Raw genomic sequence first — 13,512 nt, forward strand, 5'->3', positions numbered from 1 at the left:
ATGTTTGTTGTATGGGAGCCCCCCTTAAATATTGATTTTATTTTGTTTTCAGTATTTGTTATTATAGCGGCAACAGATATACACAATCTGTAAAAATTTCAGAACTCTAGCTATAACGGTTCTTAAGATACAGCCTGGAGATAGACAGAAGGACAGGCAACGAAGTCTTATAGTAATAGGGTCCCGTTTTTACCCTTTGGGTACAGAACCCTAAAAGCGGTGACTTGATAAGTAATGGAATTGAAGAAACTCCTAGGAATTTACAACGACAACCAATTAAGTGATTAGGTACCAATTCTAGCAACGGTCGATCTTTAAAACTTTTCCTAATATTCGTAAACGCTTATCCAAAACCCGGATGGATATTGACCACTGCGTATCTCAATTCGTTACCAGCCATGGAAATTTTAAAGTCAAACTTTACGGATCTAAGTTACTAGCATCGGTCGAGCACATAGGTAGAAATGGTAGAATATGTACGACCGAAGGTAGTATGTTTGAATCATGTTCTCTGGGAGAGTTTTTTCAGCCAAGACGAAAGAAATATATTTGTGGTGCATTAAAAATTTCGTGTGTAATGTAGATTCAAATAAAATAGTCGTAGATGGGTGTTCAATTTTGTAAATCTCGATTTTAATAACATATACATTCACGCGGACGAAGTTGCGGGCAACAGCTAGTTTTGTAGATAAAATCTATAATACACAAACAAAAATATTTAATTTGGATGCTACGCAGTACGCACTATTCAAATTCAAATTCAAATATCTTTATTTCAGACTACAGTGTGGTCCATTGGTTAGTATTACATAAATTAAAAATTATTAGGGTTATTTAAAAAGAACAAAACATAACTTAAAGTAAATAATTAAAACTAAACAAAAATCATGCACCTCATTTAGAACTATGAGCGAATATATCCTGGAGGTCTGCTCTCGAATTCGTTCATTATCCGCACATAGTTCCTTAATATAGGTGCATGCGGATCATCTGCCACAATCTTCAGGATGCTGTTGTCACTTCCCCTTACGCGATTTATTAGAGATGCAGCTTTCTTGCGCATGAGTGCCCGGAAGCCATCCGTCCTTGCTTGTGCAAACATCTCGGACGCACTACAAAATCGGGGAAGTTTCAGCATCATCCTGAAGATATTGTTATATTGGATGCGAAGGGTGTTTAGAGATGCTTTGGTATAGCTGATCCACAGGCCGCCCGTGTACAGATTCTGACAGAACGCTTTAAAGAGTGTGATCTTCACTTCATCCGTACAACGTGCGAACCTGCGGGCCAGCATATTACCTCGCACCGCCAAAGCCCTCCGCTCCCGTTCAATATCTAGATCATCTTTAAGGTCGTCGGTAAGTACCTATATGGCTGAGATATTTAAAATTAAATACTGCATTCAGCTCCTTTCCGCCGAGGTATATTGGAGGTATGGACTCGGGATACTTACCAGCGGCCTTAAAGATCATAATTTCACTTTTGTTGACATTATATGTCAGGCCATGCGAATCAGCGTATCTCTCACACACCTTCAGCATCTCCCGAATTCCTCTCGCAGTGGGACTCAGCAATACCATGTCGTCCGCGTAGCTAATGTTGTTAACGCTAACACCACCAACCTTGCATCCGACACGCATACTGCTGAGCTCCACTATGAGATCATTCACGTACAGATTGAATAGCTTAGGAGACGATAAACCCCCCTGTCTCACACCGCAATTCAACCTGTACGCCCTAGAGAGTCTATTGGCCCATTTCACGTGATTCGTCTGATTCCGATACCAGTAACGAAAAATATTTATAATATCTACCGGTATACCCATGCTCTCCATTTTCTTCCAAAGTACATCATATGAAACGAGGTCAAATGCCTTTGAAAGATCCAGAAAGCATGCGTAAACCGGTGTCCTACGGCTTGTATAGTATTGGACAGTATGCTTGAGACTCAAGATAGCACTTTCCGTGGACAGTCTAGGTCTGAACCCAAACTGTCCATCATGCACTTCCAGATATTTTTGCAGATATGAGTCAAGCACACTGTCCAACACTTTAGCCACTACAGTAGCAAGCGATATAGGGCGGTAATTTCCCTTGTCCGAGATATCACCTACTCGGTTCTTGACAATGGGAACTACAATAGTTTTCATCATATCCGTTGGCAGATATGCGTGTTATATGCAGATATTAAAGAGCAGAGCTAAAGCTCTCGGTAGATGTGTACCTGCGTATTTTAAGTCTTCGATACTAAGTCCGTCATGACCGGGAGACTTGCCCCTGCTCATACGCTTAATTACATCTCTCACCTCTTTAGCAGTAAACATGAGCACGGGCACCTCCCCCCGCACGCCGGACGCAGTAGTAGAACTGAGCGGGACTGCACTTTAAAATGTTCCATGAACATATTCGCAATTCCCTCTTCATCACTAATGCCATTGACACTGGTAGGGAGGCCAGGCTTAACATCGAACTTATTAGTGCATTTCCAAAATTTAACAAAATTTTTGTCGGCTCGCAACTTAGCTAACATATTCATTTTGATTTGCTCTTGGTTGTTTAAACACCATTTTAACCGACTTTTAAAGATCTTACGTGATTCACACATCAGCTGTTCATAAATATTACCAACTGTAGGCCTGTTATGTGACACCCACTTTTTAAAGTTAAGCCTGGCCACCCGATGAGCATCTTTTACGTGCTTATTCCACCCACAAACCTTTTGTTTGCGAGGCTTAGTAACACTACGTTTTGTTTTAATAGCTGCCGTACTTAACACATTAACAATTTGTGCATATAAGTTGTCCACTACATTTTTATGACATATGCTATCACAAAATCCATGCGCACAATCATTCAGTTCAGGAGGGAAATTAATGTCACGTAACCCCAAGTTACATAATTTATGATATTCATTCATTTGGGATTCGTCTCTTTCGCCCCATGACACAAGGTTTCTTTGCATATTATCATGTATTACCCGCTTAGGCCTTACAATAATACTATGCAGACCGTATATTGTTTTCCGGTTTTCATTATTTTATAGTCCGTTAAGAAAGTGAAGAAATTAAAAAGTGGCAACATCGTAGTGCCATCCCTTTTTTCTTGGATTGATATTTGAAAGGGGTGACACTACGATGTTGCCACTTTTTAATTTCTTCATTTTCTTGACAGACTAGTGACACGTCTGGCCATGGCAAAAGCGGAGCGGCATATTAAGAAAAAAAGGAGAGGAAGAATAATTTGTTGCTTCACGTCACCCACAGCAAGTCGGCTGAAATATTTTTAATAACCATTTGAAAATAATAATTAATCGATTTTTTTCATTTTAGACTAAATTGTTTAGTAACGTTCACATTATAATGGATTATATTGGTAAATACATACTATCCCCGAAGCTTAACCAAAAAATTCCGCGAAAAGGATTCGACCTTTTGTTCTGGAATATTGCTAACTCACGTTTAAATTTTCAGCTTCTGAAAAAGGAGACACTACAGAGAATCGGGATCCAAACTCTTTGGTATCAAACGGTAATTCCAAGCCGGTAATAGATGAAAAGTCGAGTGAGAATGATGATAAACCGCACATCGAAGCCCCCACGGAGAACGCTGCGTGCACATCGGAAAAGACAGACATTTCAGAAATTCCTGAGCAAGTCGAATTTACAGTTGTATTTAATAAGAATAAACATGACATCACATTTGCTTACGATGCCTCTGTAGTAGAACTGAAAGCGCATTTAGAACGAATATGTGCAGTGCCACAGTCAGCACAGAAACTCATCATTAAAGGAATGGCCAGGGACAGCGGGACAATCAGACAAGCTGGGATCGTCAAAGGCGGAAAAGTAATGCTTGTTGGATCCAAAATGGATGATATATTGGCTGTGAAGAGTGCACCAAAGGTAACATTGTTCTTGGCTAAACAATATTTCAAAGGCAATTCTAGAAGTTTCTAAAATAACTTTTTTATGAAAACATACTTTCAGGAAATATTTGAAGAGAAGTCTAGCAGTCAATCCAGCAAAGAGCCATTGTGTATGCAGAAGAACCATAGAAAAGTTTTAGATAAGGGTATTCCACCAGATGTAATGCCTGGAATAAAGGGAGTCAAGGTGAGAACAACTAAAATAATTCTAATAAGAGTAACCCTTACCTACTTACCTCTATTATTACAAATGTTTACATTATCCTTACACTTATCTACAACACGGTCACATTAACTTGTCGCATTGAAATCCATACTAATATTATAAATGCGAAAGTATCTCTGTCTGTCTGTCTGTCTGTCTCGCTTTCACGCCAAAACTACTGAACCGATTGCAATGAAATTTTGTACACAGTTATTCTAGAGTCTGAGAAAGGACATAGGCTACATTTTGATGTGGGAAAATATCTTATTTCCATGAAAATATCGATGAAAATGAATTCGCATTGCGCGTGGCCAGCGCTCATCCCGGGGGTCCTGGGTTCGAGTCCCGCAGGCGGAACAAAAAGTTTTCAATGTTCCTGGGTCTTGGATGTGTATTAAAATAATATTTCAAAAATCTTAAATATATTTTATGTATAATATTATAAAAAATCCAGAAATATATTGATGCAATGAACATTTTAGTTCTAATACGATTCAACAGATGGCATTTTATTTTTTAATCATACTTATAATTAGTTATTATGTTTTTGTTTATAGTTTTTAATACGTTAGAATAATATGTTTAATAATATTATCACTTGGTATAATAATAATCAATCTATTTTATCTTATAGAACTCCTACTGCATTTCTAATATAATATATTAAAAATGCATGCATTATGAATGAATGAATGAATGAATATACTTTATTGCGCACATCACAGTTACAAACACACACATAAAATAAAGAACATATAAAATGAAGAGTTGACAACAGAAGGCGCTCTAAAATAAAGGAGTTCGAGTGTACCGTGTTGGCCTGTATTCCATCCAGAAAATATATCAATGCAATCAACATTTTAATTCTAATATATAAAAACAGATGGCGTTTTATTTTTTACTTCATTATTGTAACAGAACTAATCATACCTACTTTATTATATATTGTTTTTGTTCATAACTAGCTGTTGCCCGCGACTTCGTCCGCGTGGACTTTAGTTTATAGCGCGCGGTGTCAACAAAATTTGTGTCAAATTTAAAAACTTTTTAAAACCCTGGTAACTGGTACCCCTCTTAGGGCCGCGCACATAATCTATACTATCTATACTAATATTATAAATGCGAAAGTATCTCTGTCTGTCTGTCTGTCAGTCTCGCTTTCACGCCAAACGCCAAAACTACCGAACCGATTGTAATGAAATTTTGTATACAGATAGTCTAAAGCCTGAGAAATGACATAGGCTACTTTTTTACTGAAAAAAGGGTTGTAAGGGGGTGAAAATGCGTAAATTTGTTCAAATTAAGTTAGTTCCAAAAATTCATAATAGATGGCGCCGTGCGTCTTCTACATCGCGCTGACGCTTGCTCAAAAGTCTTTCTATAAGAGGTGGTATCATCTTCCATCTAAGTTTCAATTATTTTCGATTGTTGATCTATTCTACGGTAGGTATTAAATAACTCAGTACTTTATCTGTGCAGTGACGTAACCTTAAACCTATCGGCTATCAATGATAAATAGTTTATGGGTAAAGTTGTGTAATTGGGGGGCTAAATAAGCTTTAAAATTTGGCATAAAATATAAAGTTTAATATAAAAAAATGAAATACTTATTGTGTGCACACTGGACAGCTGTATTGATTTAAGGGGTACCAGGGTTTTTTTATAAAAGCATTTGACACCAATTTTGTTGACATCGCGCGCTATAAACTGAAGTCCACGCGGACGAAGTCGCGGGCACAGCAAATGGCTCAACATTATACACAGGCCACAACAAATTAAACTATACACCAAGGCGAGTAATAACAAACACATCAACACAACACACACGAAATCAAACACAACGCACACGATCACAAACTCCAACGTCCATACAGACATATTTCACATCAACCCACAGGCCAGGAGAAATACATGCGCCAACACAATCACAGGCACACACAGAAACACAACGGGCAGTTTCAACCGAAATTGTAACACAGCCGACCCTAGAGCAAACCCAACAATTATTAGCCCGTGGACAAAACGGGGAACCGAAAATTAAACTAAGGCCGATCCCTCTCTTTATGTCAAATCCAACGGAAACATTGGGTATAACATACAGCCGTCTTAGCACTCCCAACCACGTCAACATCTCACCGGGACTAGCAGCAATCCTAAACGGAAGTACATCAAAGGCGAACATGAAAATGAGCAAATATTTAGCTCTCCCAACAACTACCTTCGCTGGCCAACCATGCAGAGTACTGAAATCAGACACCAAAACGATAATAGTATTCGAATGGGACGCGCAAACAGCCTTTGAACGGGCATGTTCGTCTTTGAAGGAGTTGGGAGCAATGGGGATAAGACACAGTACCACCCCACGCATAATCAGCGTAGACGCAATGTCACTGGGACAGGACAAAGGCAGGGCTGCAAATTACTATGGAATAGTAAAAGCCTCAGAACATCATGAGATAATCGTCTACGAGAACCGAGGGGATGACCTAAGCTTCCTCAAAAGGAATCGTGATGATCAGCCAGCAGCGTCCCAACCCAGTAATAAGGCGAACTCATCCTCCGCAAGTGAACGACTCCAAGCATCACGGGAGGACAAAAAAGAGGATGAGAAAGAGAGAGATAAAAATGAAATTAAGAAGTCTCTAAACTCAATGGCCAAATTAAAAGCGTTTGTGGGATCCATAAAAAAAGTACTTTATCGTGAAAGAATGATCGAGGATAAAAACACCCTTTCTCGGATCAAGGCTTCGTCACAAACAAATCGGCAGGCTTTAGCAATGGAGGCTTTTTTGAGGGAACCATCTACACAAACACCGGCAAATAAAAACAAAAGGTATAGGGCCGATCTCGGGCAAGTGCTCCCGCCAAAACTCAGACTGGCCCAGAGCCCCGAAGATCATATAATAAATGCCTTCCTCGAGTTCCAGGCAATAATAAGAGCAAACAAGACCATAAAGCTCTTGACCTGCAATAAGATCATGCAGGCCTATCAGCGGAAAAATCAAAAGCTGTTAGAAGTGAGACTCGAGGATGCAAAAGCTGCCATATACGACAATGTCACCTCCACAATAATTGCCGGGGCGATGACAGGGCAGTATATGGCGGCATTAAGTGCCGACTGCGGATTCGTGGTTCTGGACGAGGATGAGACAAAACGCACGGGAACACTCAAATTTATTACAAAATCTGAGGATCCAATAGTGGTAATAGCGGAATGTACCAGAATAATGCTGGAAGACAGGATACTAGAAATGGCAGAAGTCCTATCTGGGGACCCCGAATCTAGCATGGACTGGGACATATTCGCGAAACCTATCAACTACTCGTGGGTCAATGGAGTTCCTGGATGTGGGAAGACAACTTGGATCATTAATAACTTCAATGAGGAAACAGACGTTATAATAACAACTACAATCGAAGCAGCCGAGGATCTAAAGCAAAGGCTATCGCTACGAACTGGCAACAAAGTTAAAGATAAAGTTCGTACCATGGCCTCTTTGCTGGTAAATGGGACAAAAGGAACCTACAAAAGGTTGATAGTTGACGAGGCCCTCATGAACCATTTCGGCTCAATCGTCATGGCGAATCAGTTAACAGGCGCCAACGATGTCATCCTCATTGGAGATATTAACCAACTTCCGTTTATAGAGCGTGAAAACCTCTTTAAACTTAATTACACTCGTCCAAACCTGGTAACCAGCATCACCCAGGAGTTGTCTTGCACACACAGGAGCCCTATGGATGTGGCATACGCCTTAAACATGGTCTATAATAACATCTATTCATCGAAGGAAATTGTGCGGTCCCTAAAGCTAATGAAGTATACAGGAGCCAGAATACCTAAAACCGATCTAAATACCCTGTATCTTGTCCACACACAAGAGGAGAAAGTAGCCCTCACTAATACAGGCTATGGATCGGGAACGGACTCTCGCGTCCTCACAATCCATGAAGCTCAGGGATTAACGAGTCCTTCGGTGATCATCATACAGACCAAGTCCCGAAAGCTGGCAATCCATGACAGCGTTCCTCATGCAGTTGTAGCTATATCCCGGCACACTAACACCTGTGTCTATTACACTGACACTGATGGAGACGCTGTGGCAAGCTTCATAAAAAGAGCCACGGAGGTGTCAACTGAACACATAAAAGATTATAATATAAAAATGGCTATAAAAGACAGGAACGATAAAGTCCTAAGCCACATGGCGGGTAGATTCGACACAGAACGATATCTTTTTAACAACCTAGAAACTCCACCCAGCTTGAGTGACCCCTCTCCACCAAGCCAATGTCACAACATCTAAAGGCAAAGGGTGGAGCAGCATAAAATCTAAGGAAATCGGAAAATGTCGGATCTACTGGCCGCCACACCGACTGGGACCTCACCGTTCAAAACATTAATATTATTATTATGCAATTTATAAAACAATAAATGTATATATTTATTTATTATATGTATAACATATTATACTCTATTCTATTAAATATACATATACACATATATATATATATATATATATATATATATATATATATATATATATATATATATATATATATATATATATATATAAAAAAGTGTCCATGGCGTGATGGACCACAATTAATTAAAATTCATAATATTATTTCAATTATCCTTGGTGCGAAAAATCTAAATAATAAAATAACAAAAAAAGGATATGGACGAACAGTCTATAGACGGCCCCAATTTTATAATAAAAAAAATAAAAAAAAGTCGCGGGCAACAGCTAGTATATATTATATAACATGCAAGCTCCATAATAATAATGACATCATCAAACCGTGCGTCTAGTTAATTTGACCGTGTTATACGTAATATTTATCAAATACTTTAAAAAGACATACCCGCTAAAGAATTAGCTTTAACCTATACTGTACTCGGCGAAACGGCGGTAGCGGTCATTGACTCGCTGTCAAAAATTTTCATTTTCTATATAAACCATAAAGTTAATATACCTAGCGGAATAGATAAACAAAGGCCTGAGCAAGGGAGATGTCACTATCAGTAACACTGCGTGTTAAAGAGAGATGTGTGGTACATGACAGCAGCACTCTTTTTTTGACGTCCAGTCTGCACGTGCCCCACATTGACAATTTCATCTCATAGAAATCATGTTCAATCATGCTTGTGTAAGTGTATACGTACATATATTTTTACACACAGATGAAACCAATTTCAATTACGTTTGACAGGTCTAGGTTGTTGCTCTATTCCGCTAGGTATATTAACTTTATAATTACGAATAATAAAAACTAAGGAAGATTAACTCCGTCAAAAAAAGTGCACCAAAAGGCTACAAAATGTGACCCGAATACATGCATATTTATGCATGTATTCGGTACACATTTTTCGTGTATATATACTCGAGTGACATTCAACCAGTTTGTCATGACAATTTTGTCAAACTCATTTTACAATTTGTTTACATAGGTTTGTTTACTTACGTTTTACAATATTTGGCTTGGCGTGGCTTTTTACAATATTTTTGTTGTTAAAATACCTAAATGCCCTGTGAAATGGTATAGATGTCATACATATACGACTTTTAATACAGGAATAACCTTTCATCTGTAAGTGTATTGTTTAAAATTATGCTTAAATTTCTTGTATTTTTGTCGACCAAAAAAAGCAATAAAAAGATCGTTTATTTAAGTTGGATGCTAGGGTATTTACGTAAAATTAAGCTGGTCCCTTTGTGTTTGTCTTATTAAATTTACATGTTATTCTAAAAATGCAATAATCAAAAAACAATATAATTACAAAATTTTTACAAAGTCGCCATGGACAGTGTTATGCAAGATGTAACAATTTAATCATAAACGAAATTTTAAATATAATGTAATAAATTATGTTCAATCGACAGAAACAAATAAGTATTTCCTTTAATATTGTAAATGAACATAAATAAAAAAAACTGCTAACTGTTATTAAAATATTATATTAATTGTGAGTTATAAGTACAAATTTTACGTAAGTTTTTAATTTCAATTCTGTAATAATTTAGCACATAGATTTTTGTAATCTGAAAACGTCTTCTCTAGGTGCTTGGACAGTTTTAGATTCGCCTGAGTCGTACATGGTTTGTTCATAATTATTACATGTATATTATTATTATTATCGATGTCTTAAGGATCAGAGGAGAATGTTTAATTTTAAAATAATAATAATGTGCTCGTTTCTTCGTGATAGTAGATGTGCTTGGTGTATACTGCATAACACTATCCGCTTTTGACAATTATTTGTTTCATACAGGGTGACTATATGTGGCAGGTTCCCGCCATTTTTGCAGGATTGGCGTCTTATTTTAGCCTATGGCATGATCGGTTGACGTTTTAAAAACTTGGCAGGTTTTGGCAGGATTGGGGTATGAAAAATAAATTTTATTATTGCATCTCAAATTTCCGACAATGGCAACCCTGGATACTTTACGGGGTATTTCCCTGTACAGTTCGACAAGGCTTTAAATGTTCATGTCAATTATGTCGATGGGCGCTGCTGGTAAAGGAGAACTGTCAAAAATGACGTTTTTACGTATGATATCTAAGTTAGTTAGTTAGTTCCTTTTCTCGCCACGTTCATAAACAGCCTTGTCAAACTGAATATACTTCTCTTGTGTGGTAACTGGTATCGTGGGTGATAGTTATTATTGGTGGTGGCTTTACAACTCTCTGGTGGTGACATTCTACTAACAACTGGTGTGGTGGTGTGGTGATGAAGCGAAAATATGAAAGAGCGTATAGAGCGGAGTAGGAGCAAGATCCAAAACTATCGTCGTGGATATCCAAAGCAAAAGATGATCCAGACTCCTTTGGCCGAGTAGGTCGGACCTATAGTCCGTCAAGAAGGTGAAGAAATTAAAAAGTGGCAACATCATAGTGTCATCCCTTTTTTCTGAGATTGATTTGGAAAGGATGACACTACGCTGTTGCCACTTTTTAATTTCTTCACTTTTTGACAGACTACGTTACCCATAACTTGATACGCTTTTTACTCATATACACTGATACAATGCTCTCTCCTATAGTCTTATACGATAAGATAGGTTTAATCTAATAAAAAATTGAAATATAAAATGTGTATTTTTGCTTTTCATAATTTAAAGCAACAGTTAAGAAGCTGGCAGTATTTGCGCATTTTTTACTAGGCTTTGGCAGGTTTTGGCAGTTTTTTGACCAAAGTATGGCAGGATCTGTAATTTAAATATGGTCACCCTGGTTTCATAACTATGACAATGACAATAACCGCTCAGGCTGTCGTCCGGCGCGCAATATTATGATACGTTACCTGGGAAACGACCTTGGCGAAAATCTGAATTGTCATATTTTAGTGTTCGAAAAGGAGCCAAATTTAAAACGGTGGAAGTATGGGTAAGGTAACGTAACTACGTTTCCTTAGTTTTGATTATTCGTAGCTTTATAATATAAACCGCAATTGACAATGAAGTGTCAGATGTTGTCAATCGCGGCTTTGTATAGAAAATGACAAGTTTTTGACAGGGAGTCAATGCCCGTTACCGCCATGTTTCACCGAGTACAGTATAGACAAAATATTTTTGTTAATTAGGGATGGAAAATAATAATAATACTAGCCATATTATTATTAATTTTACTGTCTTTGGGTGATTATTTCTTTGTCCAAAGAATTAAAAAGCCATTTATGATACTTTACTTATAAATTTATAAATGACTTTGGAGTTTGCCCCCTGTCAAGCAGCAAAAAAACAGCTCTATATTGTATTAAACATTATTGAACCCACTTTAGTTAATAGTTAAAAAAACTTTAAAGACTAAGAAAAACTATTATTATAACCTTTGTTTTAACAAGACCTTTTTTATCATTTTGTCTTACACATATTTTAGGAACCTTTACCACCTGTGCCACTCAGTGGGATGTTGAATAAACATGGAGGCAAAGTTAGACTAACATTCAAACCAGAGCAGGATCAGCTTTGGCTCGGAACCAAGGAGCGCACAGAGAAACTTGCTATGACATCTATCAAAAGTAAGTTTTAATACATTTTTCATTCAATTATAACACAATATTATACTTATGTGCATCTATGTATAAATTCATATTCAGATTAGTACTTTGATCGCGAATTCATGAAATTGGGAGTTGAAGCCTTAACAAGGAACAGAAAATTTATTTCATAATAGGCGAGCACACAGAACTGCTTCGCGCGGCAATTGCATTGCGAGGCTGCTAGCTCTGTCTGGACACGCCTATTGAAAATTTTTAAGAATAGTAAAAAAATTGGATTTGGAAAGTCAATTTTTGTATTTTTGTTTCAGGTATCACTTCTGAACCAATTAAGGATCACGAGGAATATCATATTATGGTAAGTGAGATTTGTATTGGTCTATTCATATTTGGTTTCTTATTCCAATTGTTCAAATTATTAAGCAGAATGGCTTTACAATTTAACAAAGCTTAAAAATGTAAGAAAATTAAGCTTGTCCATTTATGAAGTAAAATATTTTTGTCCCTTTTAAAAATACCTGACCCTTGCGTTTGAACCGTGTCATGTGTGATTGGGAAAATTTTAATTATATTCAAACTTGCTTTTTTATTATTGTAGGGTTTGCAGCTAGGACCGACTGAAGCGTCCAGGTACTGGGTATACTGGGTTCCCGCACAATACATAGAGGCCATAAAAGATGCCGTACTCGGGGTGTGGCAGTTCTTCTAAATAACAGCAGTCAACCTTTTTAAAGTTTGCTCTATCTACCGTTGTAACACATGGGTAGCTGCAATACATTTTAAATTATGTAACTATCTAAACTGTTTTGAAACTCAAAATAACTGGAATTTTTCAAGTACAATATATTATTACATTTCGTAATTTGAGGTTCTATATTTTGATATATTTTAACATTTCAAATGTGGAACATTAAAGAGGCAGACTGTTTGTAATTATTTGTGATATAATCATGCCATGTCAATTACATTTTATGTCCATTGATGTCCTGGCATTTATCTGGTCAACTAAGATTATATTTTTTGCTATTGTGGATTATATTGGCACTTGGGTAGTGGGCTGTATGGTGTAAACAGGTGGTACCCCGCTTTATTACGAGCTTAATACATCCCTCGTGTTTTAACCTGATCTCTATTTGAAATTTATAATATTCAAGTGGAGGATTGGCCAGAATGGTGCATTTTGACTGAAAATTTTATATACTATTCTAAATTATTATTAATTTTACAAAATTATGTCGATCTTCCCGCCAATCCTTCACATTCATTAGAATTAGATATATAAATTGTTTCAAACTACAATCCTTGTTTAATTTCAAGTAAAACCCATATTTGTTCAAATAACATTTACTTAATCTTAAATACTAATAAAATAAAATAA

The 13,512-nt window shown here is 37.1% G+C and overlaps 2 protein-coding genes across 2 annotated transcripts; one reads left to right on the forward strand and one right to left on the reverse strand.

Annotated features, from left to right (window-relative positions):
* Positions 1–904: 904 nt before the first annotated feature.
* On the reverse strand, positions 905–1,835 carry LOC121738332. The gene is made up of 2 exons (XM_042130309.1): positions 1,533–1,835; positions 905–1,366 (listed from the first exon to the last, which is right to left on the reverse strand). The coding sequence occupies exons 1-2, from the start codon at positions 1,833–1,835 to the stop codon at positions 905–907; spliced, it is 765 nt and encodes a 254-aa protein (XP_041986243.1).
* A 1,410-nt stretch (positions 1,836–3,245) lies between these two features.
* Positions 3,246–13,431, forward strand: LOC121738662 (ubiquitin domain-containing protein UBFD1-like). The gene is made up of 6 exons (XM_042130869.1): positions 3,246–3,372; positions 3,471–3,901; positions 3,986–4,111; positions 12,014–12,155; positions 12,446–12,492; positions 12,733–13,431. Exons 1-6 carry the CDS (start codon positions 3,360–3,362, stop codon positions 12,841–12,843), a joined length of 870 nt encoding a protein of 289 aa, XP_041986803.1. The 5' UTR covers positions 3,246–3,359; the 3' UTR covers positions 12,844–13,431.
* Positions 13,432–13,512: the final 81 nt, after the last annotated feature.

This window comes from Aricia agestis, chromosome Z (assembly GCF_905147365.1).
Source record: "Aricia agestis chromosome Z, ilAriAges1.1, whole genome shotgun sequence".
In the NCBI taxonomy this organism is placed as follows: Eukaryota; Metazoa; Arthropoda; class Insecta; order Lepidoptera; family Lycaenidae; genus Aricia; species Aricia agestis.

Excerpts from the sequence above, each read along its gene's own strand:
- LOC121738332 (XM_042130309.1), bottom strand. The coding sequence starts at position 1,835 with ATGGAGAGCATGGGTATACCGGTAGATATTATAAATATTTTTCGTTAC. Across the intron at positions 1,367-1,532 it reads GAATTCGGGAGATGCTGAAG|GTACTTACCGACGACCTTAA; the intron begins GTGTGTGAGAGA and ends TCAGCCATATAG.
- LOC121738662 (XM_042130869.1), top strand. Across the intron at positions 3,902-3,985 it reads CTGTGAAGAGTGCACCAAAG|GAAATATTTGAAGAGAAGTC; the intron begins GTAACATTGTTC and ends ACATACTTTCAG. Across the intron at positions 12,493-12,732 it reads ACGAGGAATATCATATTATG|GGTTTGCAGCTAGGACCGAC; the intron begins GTAAGTGAGATT and ends TTATTATTGTAG.